At 38.7% G+C, this 14221-nt stretch overlaps 1 protein-coding gene across 1 annotated transcript; it reads right to left on the reverse strand.

The window, feature by feature from the left end:
• Positions 1-546: 546 nt before the first annotated feature.
• On the reverse strand, positions 547-12985 carry micall2a (mical-like 2a). Its single transcript, XM_042394114.1, has 17 exons — positions 12640-12985; positions 11780-11828; positions 10308-10449; positions 9942-10108; positions 9600-9730; positions 9006-9509; positions 8684-8868; positions 7359-7416; positions 6686-6879; positions 5944-6051; positions 5673-5737; positions 5351-5474; positions 2938-3040; positions 2415-2488; positions 2212-2326; positions 2042-2088; positions 547-1951 (listed from the first exon to the last, which is right to left on the reverse strand). The coding sequence occupies exons 1-17, from the start codon at positions 12780-12782 to the stop codon at positions 1872-1874; spliced, it is 2289 nt and encodes a 762-aa protein (XP_042250048.1). The 5' UTR covers positions 12783-12985; the 3' UTR covers positions 547-1871.
• Positions 12986-14221: the final 1236 nt, after the last annotated feature.

Below are 14221 nucleotides of genomic sequence, written 5' to 3' on the forward strand. Positions count from 1 at the left end.
TTCTTAATTGCAGAAGTGCAAGCATTTGCAGTAGATGGGGCGCAAAGCTTTAATTAACTCTAATATCACACATTCAGTCTCGACTGTCACCCACATCACGCATGGCATTTTGTACCAATATCATCCCCAACTCTGCTCAGCTAGAAAGATTGTGTTCCAAGTTCATGATCACAATTTCATGCATCTCAAAATGAGGGATATGTAGTTTGTAAGTAGCTGCAAATATATTGACGCCAGTGAATTATCTTGATGCCATCCTAAAAAAAAAAAAAAAAGCCTTATTAAAAAAAAAAAAAAAAAAAAAAAGCATACATTGATGCAGCTCTGATCACTGCACAGCTTTAATGCAAAAAAGGAGTTGCAGCATTGTTGGTTTCTCACTGAAAGCAACGTCTGATCTCGGCAGTGGTTGAATCAACAGTCACTGGTGAAGCTTGTAACATGGGGAGTGGAATGATAAAAAGTTCAGTGATATGTTTAAATAGAGAGATGTGTACCGAAAGAAGATATTAAGTAAATAATTCAACCTCACACTCACACACACAGTAATCTTCAAAGGATTTATTGGACAACAGTGTTGAAGTTTAAAATACTATAAATAGTGTACAAGTACATACCATTCAATAATGCTTCTAAAATGCAACATTACAGTACATTCCTCACGAGCACTGCAAATGCCATTTTCACAGATGAGCGACTACACACGTCGTTTGAACATTTTAATAGCTCAGGTGCCGAGCCATTCTGATGCAGATATTAGTAAAGAGTAATGTTTAATTAAACCAGGTTTGAAGATAAAGAGCTCAATACAACCTATAGTTTATAAGCCTTCCCCAGCCATAAGCTACTGCTCTACCTAATCCTCTTTCACATAACATTATTGCATCAGCACAGCTGAACATTTTTGCAGCATTTATAAAATTAGCAAAGAAATTAACTGTCTGTACTGTGGCAAATTGGATTTTCAAGTTCTCGCCTTGTGATACAGCATACCCAGGCTGCCACCTACAGTACAATATGAGAGAGGAACGACGGTCTACAACAGGGCTGCTCAACATGTGTGGCTCTCCATGTTGCACTCCACAGCAATTCAAACTTAATTGTCAAGGCTTTTTCTCCTGCTAATATCCTTACAGGGAAATTTGTTAAAATCCGTTATTAAATGAATACTGAAATAATTTCATTTTGGATGAAGACTGTTGTTGAAGGATTATACATTTATTCTGCTCATTCATATTTGCATGTGGAACAGCCAGTGTTCTCTGTGGAAATTGTAATTTATGATTTGAACTCCCAACATCCCAGTTTTTTGACCCAGTGCAACTTAATCTGCTAAAAGGATGAATCAGATACCTCATTCCAATCATCAAATAAATATACAGTATCTTCATATAAACACATCCATAAATGGTGGCATTGTGTTTTGTGACGCTTGAAATGTTTGCAGCAGCATTTGCCACATAATAAGACAAGAAAAAATAGTGAAAAACAATTGTGAATATACAAGACACCCTCTGTGAGAAATGTGGATGGAAACATAACCTATATAGAACAATCTAACACAAGTAACAGCAAACTGAAGTGTGAATCTTAAACCACAGTGACATTTAAGTGAACATTTAGAAAGTGAAACACAGACAAGACAAAACAAATGATTTGATCCAATATGCTTCTTAATTTGACATCTTCATCTTCCTTTACCTTCTCATTAACGCACTACAGTACAATATGTAATACAGTACTTAAGTATAAAAATCTTAAAATTGCTAAAATTAAAAATAATAATTATAATTATAATAATTTAATCATCATAAACATATTTTCTGTTCATGTAGCAGGGAATAAAAGTTTAGTAAAAAATCCCTTGAGGATCATTCCACTCGCCTCTTACTTCTTCGTCTGAACAGTTTTGAAATGGAGGATTTCCTCTTATTTTTGGCTTTCTTTACTCCTGTTCACCAAAAAAATATATTATAAAATTATATAGTATATTATATATGGTAAAAACATCCAAAAGAAAAGTATTTTCTACAATACTTACCAAGATTTTGCATCATTTCATTCAACTCTTTATCCTCCTCCACTTCCCTGAAAATGATTAAATATTAATTCCGGTAAGCTCGTTTCTTTTGTTTGCATAACAAAGTGTTATATTATCAGTGATCACTCCTGTAATGTAACAGTTAATTACATTAAAATGCACTGTGTTACCTCAGCCTGTCTTCATCCAGAACCTCAACAATTGCATTTCTGCCATCCACAATCTCCATTAGTCTCTGCATCAACTTCTTCTCCCGCTGTTGCTCCTCTATGGACTTTAAATGATCTGTGATACCAAGTTGACAGACTTGAGTGTTGGAAAAAGAGGAAAAAAAACAGAGTTGATGTTGAGCAGAGACCCTGTTGTCTCTTACCTGGCTTCTCCAGCAGCCTGCGAAGTTCCCCCTCAACACCTGGCTGCTGCTGCTCCAGCTCCTGCGTCCTGGCTCTGAGATGAGCATTCATTTATCACATGCAAATAAAAAAGAGAAAAGAAAAGAAAAAGGTTAAGATGATCTGTTATGCATGTCACATTTATCCCAAAACTGTAAATAATCTTGAGAAAATGTGTTTCATTTGACAGCTAAAAAGTTTGATTGATTCTTCCCAGTGGCAGAGAGGACGTGTGTGGCGTCAAATAAGGGAATAATGAAAATTATAACGGGCTACAATCTCAGAGGAAAAATATAGGAAAATACCTTAAGGTGAGGAGTTGTTTTATATAATTGAAAATTTAAAAAAATAGCCTTTTTGGCACAAAGTAAAACAGACTGTGTTAATTACAACTTCAACTGAAAGAAAACAAATAAGCTCAGACACAATAAAATGGGAAGTCATTTAACAATCTCACTGTGAATTTGCCCTTCAAGTTTTAAGCAATATGCAGGCAGTACTCACATGTATACAAGCTCTGATTCCTTCCTAATGTACATCTGCTTCTTTCGAATGAGGTTGAACCAGTCGACCATGAGTGGGTCCATCAGTATGTCCCCCTCTCCCTCTGAAAAACACAACAAGTTAAAGTAAATATATATATATAAAAAGCAGGATGTGTATAAAATAAAATGTATTTCTGTCTTGTGAGTAAATGAAATCCTGCAGGACTGAATTAAGCTCAGACAGAAACATTTAAATAACATTTATGCCTTTCTCTGGCATAAATGATACAGTGAATGAGGGTAAAGAACTGTCAGATTATTCTGTTTGCTTTTATCCACAACATATAATTAGATGATTTCAAATATACTAAATGAGATAATTTCAAAAACAACAAAGAAGCCTCCCTTCATCCAGAATTGCGTTCTAATTTAACCAGCTCTTAACCGGTCTGTATTAGTGACACAATAATAAAATTAGGTGCAATAACACATTAGGTTTTTGGATCATTTGGCCAGTAAGCAGCAGGGTGCAGGTTTGTAATGAGTGAGTGTGACTCACCTCTTGGGACCATGTCAACACTGTTCTTAAAAAAGGGGACTGTAGCAGCCAATAACACACAGCCCTGCACCTTAAAATGGAGCCCTGCAATGCTGAGGGTAATCATGAATCTGACACTTTAAATTTAATGACCAGTCAACATGACTGTCTAATGCTGTAGAACAAAGATATTAAAATAAATCTGTCCTCATTTACAGTATAATTATTATTATTAGTCATCCATGTTGTTGCATATTCTTCAGATTAGAGCGCAATTTTCCTTTATTTTGCTGAAAGCTTTGGCAAATATTTCATTTTAAATTGGGTTCAATTCATTTTCTAAAAACAGTTCATTTTAGATTATATGATTATGATCAACTAAAAATAATCTGCAACCATTATGATCATCACTTTTAGTCAGTTTCAAGCAAAAAAACGCCTCGAATTCTCTAGTTCCAGTTTCTCATGTGAGGATTTGCTGATTTTCTTAGTCATGATATTAAACCGAAAACTATTAAGTGTTGGTCACACAAAACAACCATTTTAAATAGGTGACGATTAATTGTTTAATTGAGAAAAAACATCAGCAAATTACTAGATAAAATAATAATTGCTAGTTGCAGCCCTACAGTAAATATAGAGACCCCAGCTTTCCCAGCATGTATTATGTGATTCTCTTATCTAAACACTCAAACATCTTAATATGCTGAGGATGTAGAGCAACAAAGAGGGAATACATGAAGAAGTACATATTTGTCTTCATCATATATTTAATAATGATTTAGCAAAAAATCCAGTAGGGATTGGCTTTTTTATGTGCTTTGCAATCTGAAAGGAAAGGAAGAAGCTCAAAAAGTCCTTGCCAAATACCAAATACCAATTTTACCTATTTACCCAACTTCCTATATACAGTTTTAGTGATTTCGTTGGTCCCACTTAAGTATTAGGATAGACACTGCGACACAGCACTGAGCAGAACTGTCCACAGATTGCATTTTCTGCTTCACCAAGACAGACTAGAATAACTGAGTAGGTGGATCAATTGATTTTTAGATTGAAAATTTGCCAATCCTAATTAGAGGCAAATCAATCAACACACACCAAAAACACTTTTACAATGAAGAGTGATCTCAGACACCGAGGACAAGACAGTCCACATCCTGCCATCACCAGAACAAACATGATTTTTTATTCTGAATCGAACTCGAGTGCCAGGGTTTAGTTTTTACACCGACAAATTCCAGTCGAGAGGTAGATGATCTCCTAGGTGGTGTGCAATTGATGTCAAATTCTGGCCATGCTCAGGCTTCCTGGGTGGCGCGTGGAAAAGCAGTACGCAATCGACCAGAATATATATTACTATACCCGAGTCATGTTGACCTTGAGCAAAGCAATCAGGCCCCCTACTCCCACTACCTCAAAAGGGAAGCAACCTCCCTGTGGGCTGTCTGTGCCTCTCACCTCATTTGGCTGGAGAAACAGTAATAGAAATGGCAGGTAAATCCCACACACACACACACCAGCCAACCTCCAGCTGACGGTGAGTGAATCAGTATGTGTGTGTGTGTGTCCTGAGTGAAACAACCAGGACGCTTCTTCACCAGAGATACTCTCACTGAAGCAGCGGTGGGACTCAGCAGTTTGCACAAATACAATAAAATATCAAAGTTTGTGTCGAGGTTATTCACTGCAAGAGAGCAAAAGTGACCATTGACATCTTCCGTCGCAGAATAAGTGAGTTGTTTGAGGGACTGTTTATTTTCAAAATTGCATAGCTTGCGTTTGACATGTCAACATTCAATTTTATTTGCTCGTCTAAACAAGAAGTGGGAGAAAATGTCCAGTTGCAGGGGAAGGAAAGGGAAGGGGAGGGGGGGGTGACGAGGAAAAGTACCTTCCTCACAGCTGCGGAGTTTCTTTTCCAGCTCCACACCCTCCTTCTCCAATTGTGCCAGGTTTGTTTCAATATCAATCAGCTCCCTCTCAATCTGCTCCACCGGGATGTTATAAGACTTCACCTGATTTAAAACAAAGAACTTTAAGAGTCACGTTCAAGTATAGATAACTTAAATTTGAAAATTCTTACTTTAGAAACTTAAATGTGAAGAAGGTCGTCCATTTTTTTTTTTTTTTTTTTTTTTTGCTGGGAATGTAATGACAGCATATTTGTAGAGCTGTTAATTAATCTCTTAAGAGACTTAATGGAGGGAACTTACAGAGGGTGACCTCATTTCAGTCCTGGAGGCGTTGGTGGGTGACAAATACTTTCCCTTTTTAGCACCTAAGAGGTAGATAAAATAGGATTAGATAGTCCTTTCATGGCAGCTTTTCAGAAAAGCATTGTCACATATGACTTCACCTGATTTATTTTCAGTTAAAATGACTGCTCATACAGTATGTAATCAACAAGATGGCTGAGGACATGTGCGTGTGCTTCAGATGATGACATTTTAAACAAAAAAAAAAAAAAAAAAGCTTCAAACCTACCTGACGGATGTCCGTGACTGTCTGGAGCAGTGGTTGAGGAGCTAATAGATTCTACAGCTGGCCGTCTTGGTGGGGATTTTACAGGCGAGTGACCCTCATGTTTAACAGCTAAAATAAGGACAGGGAGGTTTACAGTGTGTTGATCTGCAATAAGTTCAATCTGCAAATGGTTTGAAATGAAAAAAAAAATCACGAGAAAACAAACACAAAAAAGCATGTCCATGTAGGAATCAGTGCGTGTGGATTAGAAAGCCTTTAGCATGGAAGCAAATTGAGCTAGACAAAATTTCAAAATGTTGGATTTGCCATAAACTTAAAGGAATAGTTCCACATTTCAGGAGATACACTTATTTGCTTTCTTGCTGAGAACTAGAGAAGATCAATGTATGTACACAAAATATAAAGTCAGCAGCCAGTTAGCTTAGCATAAAGACTGGAAACGGGGGGACACAGCTAGCGTGTTTCTGTCCGGAGGTTAACAAAATGTAACCAACACATATGACTGAATGACAAAAAGTAATTACTTTACAGATCGATTAAGCCTTTTGTCTTTTTTTTTTTAACGTCACAAATTTTAAAAAATGTTTCAAGCATGTATTATGCAACAATGCACTTAGATCATATAGCACCGAAGAAGAGTAAATTCTAAACATGGTGCTTTTTGATATCCAACATTCAACTGATATAAATTGATCCCACTGGTAGATAAATATCTCATTATAAATGCTAAGAGGTGACTCACCCAGGTTTCCAGAGCTATGCTGAGGTTTCTGGGGAGTGACTTCTCTGAAGTGTGCAGGATCAAACAGAGGAAAGCTAACTGGAGGTGCTGCTGGTGTTGGAGCTGAGGGAGGCCTTGTTGCACTGATGGAGACATTAGGGGAAGTCATGGACGTGAATCCAGGCTTATGTTGCTCAGTAGAGGCTTCAGCATCTCTGTAAGAAAGACAATTAAATTAGCCTTTTCATTGTGTGACCATTAAAAAAAAACATGGTGTAGACGTAGAGCATTTATCTGACACAGATGTAACATCTATAGGCTTAACATAAAGAATGAAATAAGAAAAAGGCCTCACCTCTTTATTTTGTAATGAGAAAGGAGGTGAAATGGAAGAGTCATCAGCAGGGGATAGAAATGAGTGAATCTAGTGTTAGAGTAGGAAAAGTTCAGGCGTGGCACTCCTTGGGGCTTGTTAGGATGGGGACAGAGCTAGCGGCTGAACTCTGAGCCAGTCAACAATAACAAAGATGGGCGAAGCTCGATGACTCTGCATTCTGGAGAGTGAATAAGCTGAATGGTCAGGAGTCTTTAAAAAGATAAATCTTTCTTTTTTCACCACCTGTGTGAACTTCCCGCTCCCAGCTTAGTGAGTAATGAAGTAACAGTGGTTATTAAAATGGTTGCACAGACTTACCTTAGTGCTGGTTCGGTTTTCACAGGTTTGAGGTTTGTTTGCCACTCATAGGCTGGATCTGCATACAAAGAGATTTAGACAGAAAAAGTGAACGAATGACAAAAATAAAAAGGATGATAGTAAAGTTTTTTTACTTATAACTATTGACTTCATGCTTAATTTCAATTAAGGTGGCAACTATTTTTTTTCGATTAAACTGATTAGTAATTTTATCTGTGAAATGTCAGAAATTAGTGAAAAATGCCCATCACAATATTTCCCAGAGCTTTAAAGGTTACCTCTTCAAATTACTTGTTTAGTCAAAAAAAAATAAATTACAAAACTCAAAGATATTATTCCATTTACAAAGATATAAAACAAAGCAAATCCCCAGATTTGAGAGACTGGAACCAGAAAATGATTGACATTTTTGCTTATAGGACCAGTGTGTAGGATTTACTGACATCTAGCGGAGAGGTTACAGATTACAACTAACTGGACACCCCCCCTGCTTCCCCTTCCAACCTACGGCGGCCATGAAACTCACGATAAACATGAAAGGTTTGCTAGCGTTTGGTTTGTCTGTTCTGGGCTACTGTAGATACATGGCGAAGCAACATGGCTCTGTAGAAGAGGACCTGCTCCCTATGTAGATATAAAGGGCTCATTCTAAGGTGACGAAAACACAACGATTCTTATTTTCAGGTGATTATACATTGCTTACATTGCCATTCCGCTAGACGCCACTAAAATCTACACACTTCACCTTTAAAAAAATGAAATTATTAATCAATTATCAAAAAGTTGGCATTTGCTTTTATGTAATCATTTCAGCTCTAATTTCAAAATTAGAAATTAGCACATTAACTTTTATTTGACAATCCTTTAGCAATAAATTGTTCACTCAAAGCTAATTTTCATTATCTAGTATCCCACAACAAAGTAGCTGATCTTCACCTGCACATCTGTATTAAAAGACCCAAATGATGCTCTAATCTGTGCACAAACACAGGTCCATTAGGAAGCAACTGAATTAATTTCCATGAGAGCAAGACTTTTACAAATGCTGATAATCTGATGTTGTGTTTCTGCAAAGCTACCAACTGGCAGGATGTTGCAGCCATTCATGCATATCCATCAATACGTGAACTTTCATAGTTCATTACAACACTGAGTTGACATCATGCTAGATGTGCTGGCTGTATAAATAGGCCAAAAAAATGACAAAAGGGCTTTGTTTTCTATGAATGCGTTCTGAGACAGACAGAGAATCAGGGGTGGGTGGATGTTGGCTAGATGTCAAATAATGGATCAGGAACAAGTGGAATGTATTTAGTACTGCTTGCCTTTGGCGGTTGTGTGTACAGTTGTTGGCCTTGTGTTGTCTTCGTTGATGGTCTTCAGACATGGCGATTCCTTATTGTTTGTCTGGCTGGTGGAACGCTGTCCTGCCAAGTTTCCTGCTGGGCCTTGGCTGTATTTATCCTTTCTCAGACCGGGGTTGTCAACTGAACTTGGCTCATCTCCAAACCTGCAGAGCGGGAAAGCCCTCACCATTAACCTTAATAACAAAACCATACAGATAGTAGGAAAGACTAGAAGTATCCAAGTTATTGCAAAGACGAATCTACTCAAGGCCACAGAAAGTATACAGAGTGCAATATTCACCGTCTCTCTGCTGATCGGATGGTGAATGGGTGTTTGTTGTTATTGTTGCAGTTTTGCTCTGCTAGTTTCTTTCCAATCACTGTCCTGGTTCTGTTCTTCTCATCATCAGGACTCAGTGAGACCTTTGGTCTTCCCAAAACATTTGAGGGCTCTGTCGGCTTCCTGTCATCTATTGAGGCCTCTGTGACTGGTTGAGCATCCTGGAAAAACCTCTGCCGGGCCGTCTGAGTCCTCTGGGCTGAGGCTGTCCAGGAATGCGAAGGTTGACTGGCACTGACTGGCTTCAGAACCATATCTAGTGGGGCTGACAGCACAGAGGAGGGGCATGGCGCAGGCTGGGTCTTGCTGGCACTATTTAGTTGCCCAGATGAACTGGTGGGTCCGTTTTTGATCTCAGAGGAGGACGGTTTGCAACTGTTCTGGTGGGCGTTACAGATAAAAGTGTCTGGCTCCTTACCAGGTTTGTAGCCTCCTACATGGAGCACGCTGGAGCATTCACTGCATCTGTTGTGAGTTTATTAGCATTAAAATAAGTGCAACATACACAGTATGAAATAGGAAAGTACAGCTCATCAACATAACTTAAGTTCTTACTTGAAACAGCTTCTGTGATAAAGCTTGCCCTCCACAAAGTGCCGTTGAACCAGATGAACGTGACTCTTGCAAGCAACGCATTTGCTATTGAGAGTCCCATTTTTGTTGACATTTTCCGCCAAAACTGCCTTCTGTGAAAGAAAACTAAAACTGAGGTAACCCTCTGTCAAGAGATACTACATTTAACTAACCCACAGGAAACACGTCCACCTCCTTGTTCTTAAAATATAATAAAAAAGCAATCAAACCACAGGTCATGGTAAGATGTAACAGTACAAGACAATCAAAATGTATTACAAACACTAGTGTAACTTCAAGTGCCATGATGACATGAGTACTGACCTGAGCAGCAACCCTGGCAAACTTGGGTGAGGTCTGAGCTGTGCGAGTTGGAGGGAAACGATTCTCGGTGGTGGTTTTAGACACAAAGCTTTTGGCAACCACAGGGAGATTTTTCTTCTCTGATGGCTCCTCCTTGGAGCCCTCTGCTGGCCTTTTTACACCTCCCACTGAGGAAAAGTAAAAACCACTATTAGTGTCAAACATCACACCGCAGCACAACAGAGAAACAATATACCTCAGCCTAAACCTAAAAAGGGAAATATGTAAGAAAGATCCTTGAAGTGAAAAAATCTGCATGGTTACGAGGATGCACATCAAGATTATCTACACAGTTGCTAAGGATGTTTAAACTAGCCATATTCTCACTGGGAGGCTGTCCTTTGAAGTAGTTGTGGTACTGGGAGACGTAGGTAAGAATGCTGAGCCTGTCTGGGATCCTTAAAGCCACCATGTCCTCTGCATCTAACAAAGCCGGAATCCCCAGCTTCTCCTCTGCGACCTGAAAAGCCTTGACAAAAAGAAAAAACAGTTTAACCAAGAACTCTCAACTTCAGCCAAGACACCATTTAATGGTTAGTGTATGTTGGACCAAGTAAACAGAACCAAGCATGGTATTCACTGGGCACAGTAATGTCAGCTCCTACAATTACAGCATGTGCAACAATGTCAGACAATACAGCCTCCTTTAAATAGACGAGGCGCAGTCTGTGGCATGGCCCGGAGAGGTCTGAAAAGGACTGTATAATGAATAGCACACTTCCTGTGAGCTTGTAGGGATAAGAAAGAGGATGGAGGGAGCAGGATATCAGGGCATTGTTTAGGATCAGTCTGGGCATGCTCATTAAATTTAAAGTAAAGCCTTACTTGAATACCAAGTCTGCCAACGTCAAAGAAGAGGAGCACGAAAAAAAATAAAGAATCTCTAGATGTGTGTGGTGTGTTCTGCAAACTAAAGGCAATTTCTTATTGAACAACTCCTGAAATAACCACCTGTGAGAAACATGACGCTATTCATGAAAAATAGAAGGGTGTGAATTACCAAGCTGGTCACATTCTCATGTTTCGTTACAGCGAGGGGAACATCTTCAACATCTGAGCAAACCTTAAACCTCATCAAACACACTATTCTTTAGCTACAACTATGGTTTAAAGTCTTTCTTCTTGCATATCCTTCAAGAGGTATACAACTGTGTCTTCAAGAGAACTGTCATCTTGAGGATCAAGTGGCAGATGACAGCAAGCCTCATTCAAAATAAATAGCCTGGAGTGCCTCCCCCCTGAGCTCAGGTTTGTTGCTGACACTACCAGGACCACCCTGGACAACAAGGAAGTTGGCCTTTTAGAGAACTTGTACAGACTGCATACTGTAGCGCTCTGGGAGGCCTGTAATCCTCAGAGGAAACTGGAAGAAAATGGAAGAAGACTAAATAATGGAAAAGTCCCAGCTGGGCAGTTCGGGTCATGCAGGGGATAACAACATAAATGAGGTCAAGTGGACAAAAGCAAGAGTAAAGATTTAGGAATTTTAAAATTTGAGGGGAGCTGAAAATTTGTAGAAAGACACAGTTTACCAGGTGGCTTTGGCTTACAGTGCTGTGCTGTTAATCTGTGGGAATGGCTAAATATTTAACCAATCTACTGCATAAATGCCAAGGCGAGAACAAATACTGTGTGTCTGTGTGTGTGTGTGTGTGTCTGTGTGTGTTGCCGGATGTGCTTTCATTGTGTCTGGGGGGTTAATGAAGTGGATGTGTTGTGCTACATCAGATTTCGCAGCTTGAGTATGAAGTCTGCTCCACTCAGTGCAACAATAGGTTGAACAACTTGACATATCTTACCAGGCTGTTGTTCTCAAACACATCCTCCATTCTGAGTGAGTCATAATCTCTGGGAAAACAATTCACAAAAGAGAGACGTTTTATTTGAGCTATAATTATACTTACATTTATCACTCGTATACCCTATATGCTGGGTTTACTTAGATATAATATTTAAAAACAACAGAACTAACACTACTAATAAAACTTAAAGGACCACTGAAAAAAACTGTTTTAAGATTGGGGAAAAAAAACACAAAAAATCTGACTAAAAATTACTTTTAGATCAATATTGTACTTTGGGCTGCTCCAAGACTTTTCACTTAAGCACCCAACCAAACCCCAGCACAATTTCACCACATTTAACCTTCATCCTACCAACATATTTATCACACAAGGACTACAAACTGGGGTCCCTGGGGACCCCGAGAACAAATTACTGTAAGAAACAACCATCATAGTAAAAAGTTAACTTACTTCCTCTCAAAACATTATTAGTTCTGAAGTACCTAAGTACAATCTTTCCACAAAGCCTTCAAAATGATTGATAGAGTGCCCCTACACCCCTGATAGTGTGTGATAGTTTAAATTAGGACACAAGGCAAACATGAACTCACTAAATAGTTCCATCTATTGAAACTGGATAGGTGGAAACTGGGTGCTTTTGACTGGGGTCCCCCAGAACCCCAATACATTGGTATTTTTTTAAAAAGCACTAATTAAAACAGAAAACAATTATATGAAGTCATTAGGATGAAATTGATTGGTAAAGCCATGAAAAATAGGGATGATACAATAAAGCACCTGTGAGATATGACAAAAAGTAGCTCTAGGATCGGTGGGATTAAGGTTAAACTAGGTCTTCAACGTTAAATACTTACATCAGGTCCGGTCTGTACTTGTGGATAAGCGCACAGAAAGCCAACCCGCTCCTGAATGAAGTCGTCATGTTGGTGATGGCCACATCTCTGTAGCCTTCACATTGCGTTTTACACCACTGCTCCAAAGCTTTGATGGCAGCCATGCTCCCAACAGCGACAGAAAACACTGTACAATCAGACAAAGTGAGCAACAGGCGGAGGTGTCAGCGCGGAGGAGCCGAAGGAAAGAAAGATTAAAAAAAAAAGACAAAGCGTCTCTGCTCAGGGTTTGGCCGTGAACTGCGGCGCTGCTGCAGCTGCGTCCTGTAACTGTTTCCTTCTGGTTGTGTGTGTTTCTGCGCTCATTACACTAATTGACACCGACCGCTGATTCGTCATTCACAACAGTTGATTTAAACTTGATCAGAAAGGTAAATAATTTGTGTTTGGAGTCAGTTTTTAATTCAGCTTTTAATAACAGAAAGTTGAACCTGCAAACTGAATTAAAGCAGATTTATGAATAAAATATCAGGCAGACAAAAAGACAATTCTATGGTGTAAGACAATATTGAGAAACTGCCTCTTGATAGGTTGAAGTGTGGGTTAAAAGTCATATTTTTGAGTGTCCAACATCTAATGGGTGACAGACTCAGTTTGTCATTAAAGCACACCACTATGAAATGGTAAGGGTCTTCCAAAGAGAGTCCCACAATCCTTTTAGGCACATTAAAGGCATATTCTGATTATTAATTGCTCTATATTATTTGTTGTGATCAATTGCTACATGTCTTCAGAGCCTTGTATCTCTATGGGTGCAGTCAAACTGAAAAGGATCATTTTCTTTTATTTTACATTACTACTGGTGGAGCATAGATACTTTCAGCATATTTAATAGCATAAATAGTCTAGGTACACCGTATTGTTATCTGGCAAATGTGTGCTTTTTTCCCATTTGAATGGTCTCTTTGAATCTCATCTAAGGACAAAAGCTTCAGCTGTCATTCCCATAGACTATATGGACATTTACATAATATTTTTATTCAAAGCTTAATGAATTTCATCTCTTTTTTTTGGAGGAAAGGTGTACAGTTCGTAAGATTCTTGATGTAATTAAACACCAGACCTCAGGGTCAGCATGCTCAAGGAAGGTGGTGTGAATAAATGAAAAAATTACAGAATCCATAACATGCATTTTTTTCCCCCTCATTCATCCTTGTGTGGGGCCTAATTGAAGCCTAATTGAGGCCAACTATTGTCATATAAGGATTCTGAACAAATTAGCCCCTATTAGAGTGTCCCACAAAAGTTTGTACCAAACTTTATTTCTCAGAAACTTTCAACCTGGAAACGGCATTCCCCTGAAACTAAACCTTCAAATGTGCTTCACTGACCTATTTTGAAAAGTAGCTTCAAATTTGACCCACAGATCTCATCACTGAGTATTCAAACCTCTAACATGGGGAATGTGATTAGTGTGACACCAGAGTTGAACTTGAGTCTTTTGAAATGTGAGTGACCCACTCTGACCTCATTCACTCATACAGGCCACACATACTGTTAGACACGTATTGTTTATTAATTGACACAAGAGGCCTCAGAGATT

The sequence above is a fragment of the Thunnus maccoyii genome, chromosome 18 (assembly GCF_910596095.1).
Source record: "Thunnus maccoyii chromosome 18, fThuMac1.1, whole genome shotgun sequence".
NCBI lineage: Eukaryota > Metazoa > Chordata > Actinopteri > Scombriformes > Scombridae > Thunnus > Thunnus maccoyii.

Bases quoted from the DNA above. Each gene is read 5' to 3' on its own strand.
- micall2a (XM_042394114.1), bottom strand. From the start codon at position 12,782: ATGGCTGCCATCAAAGCTTTGGAGCAGTGGTGTAAAACGCAATGTGAA. The intron at 9,731-9,941 runs GTCAGTACTCAT...TTTCTTTCACAG, and splicing joins TTGCCAGGGTTGCTGCTCAG to AAGGCAGTTTTGGCGGAAAA. The intron at 2,489-2,937 runs GTGAGTACTGCC...TGCTCATCTCAG, and splicing joins GAATCAGAGCTTGTATACAT to AGCCAGGACGCAGGAGCTGG.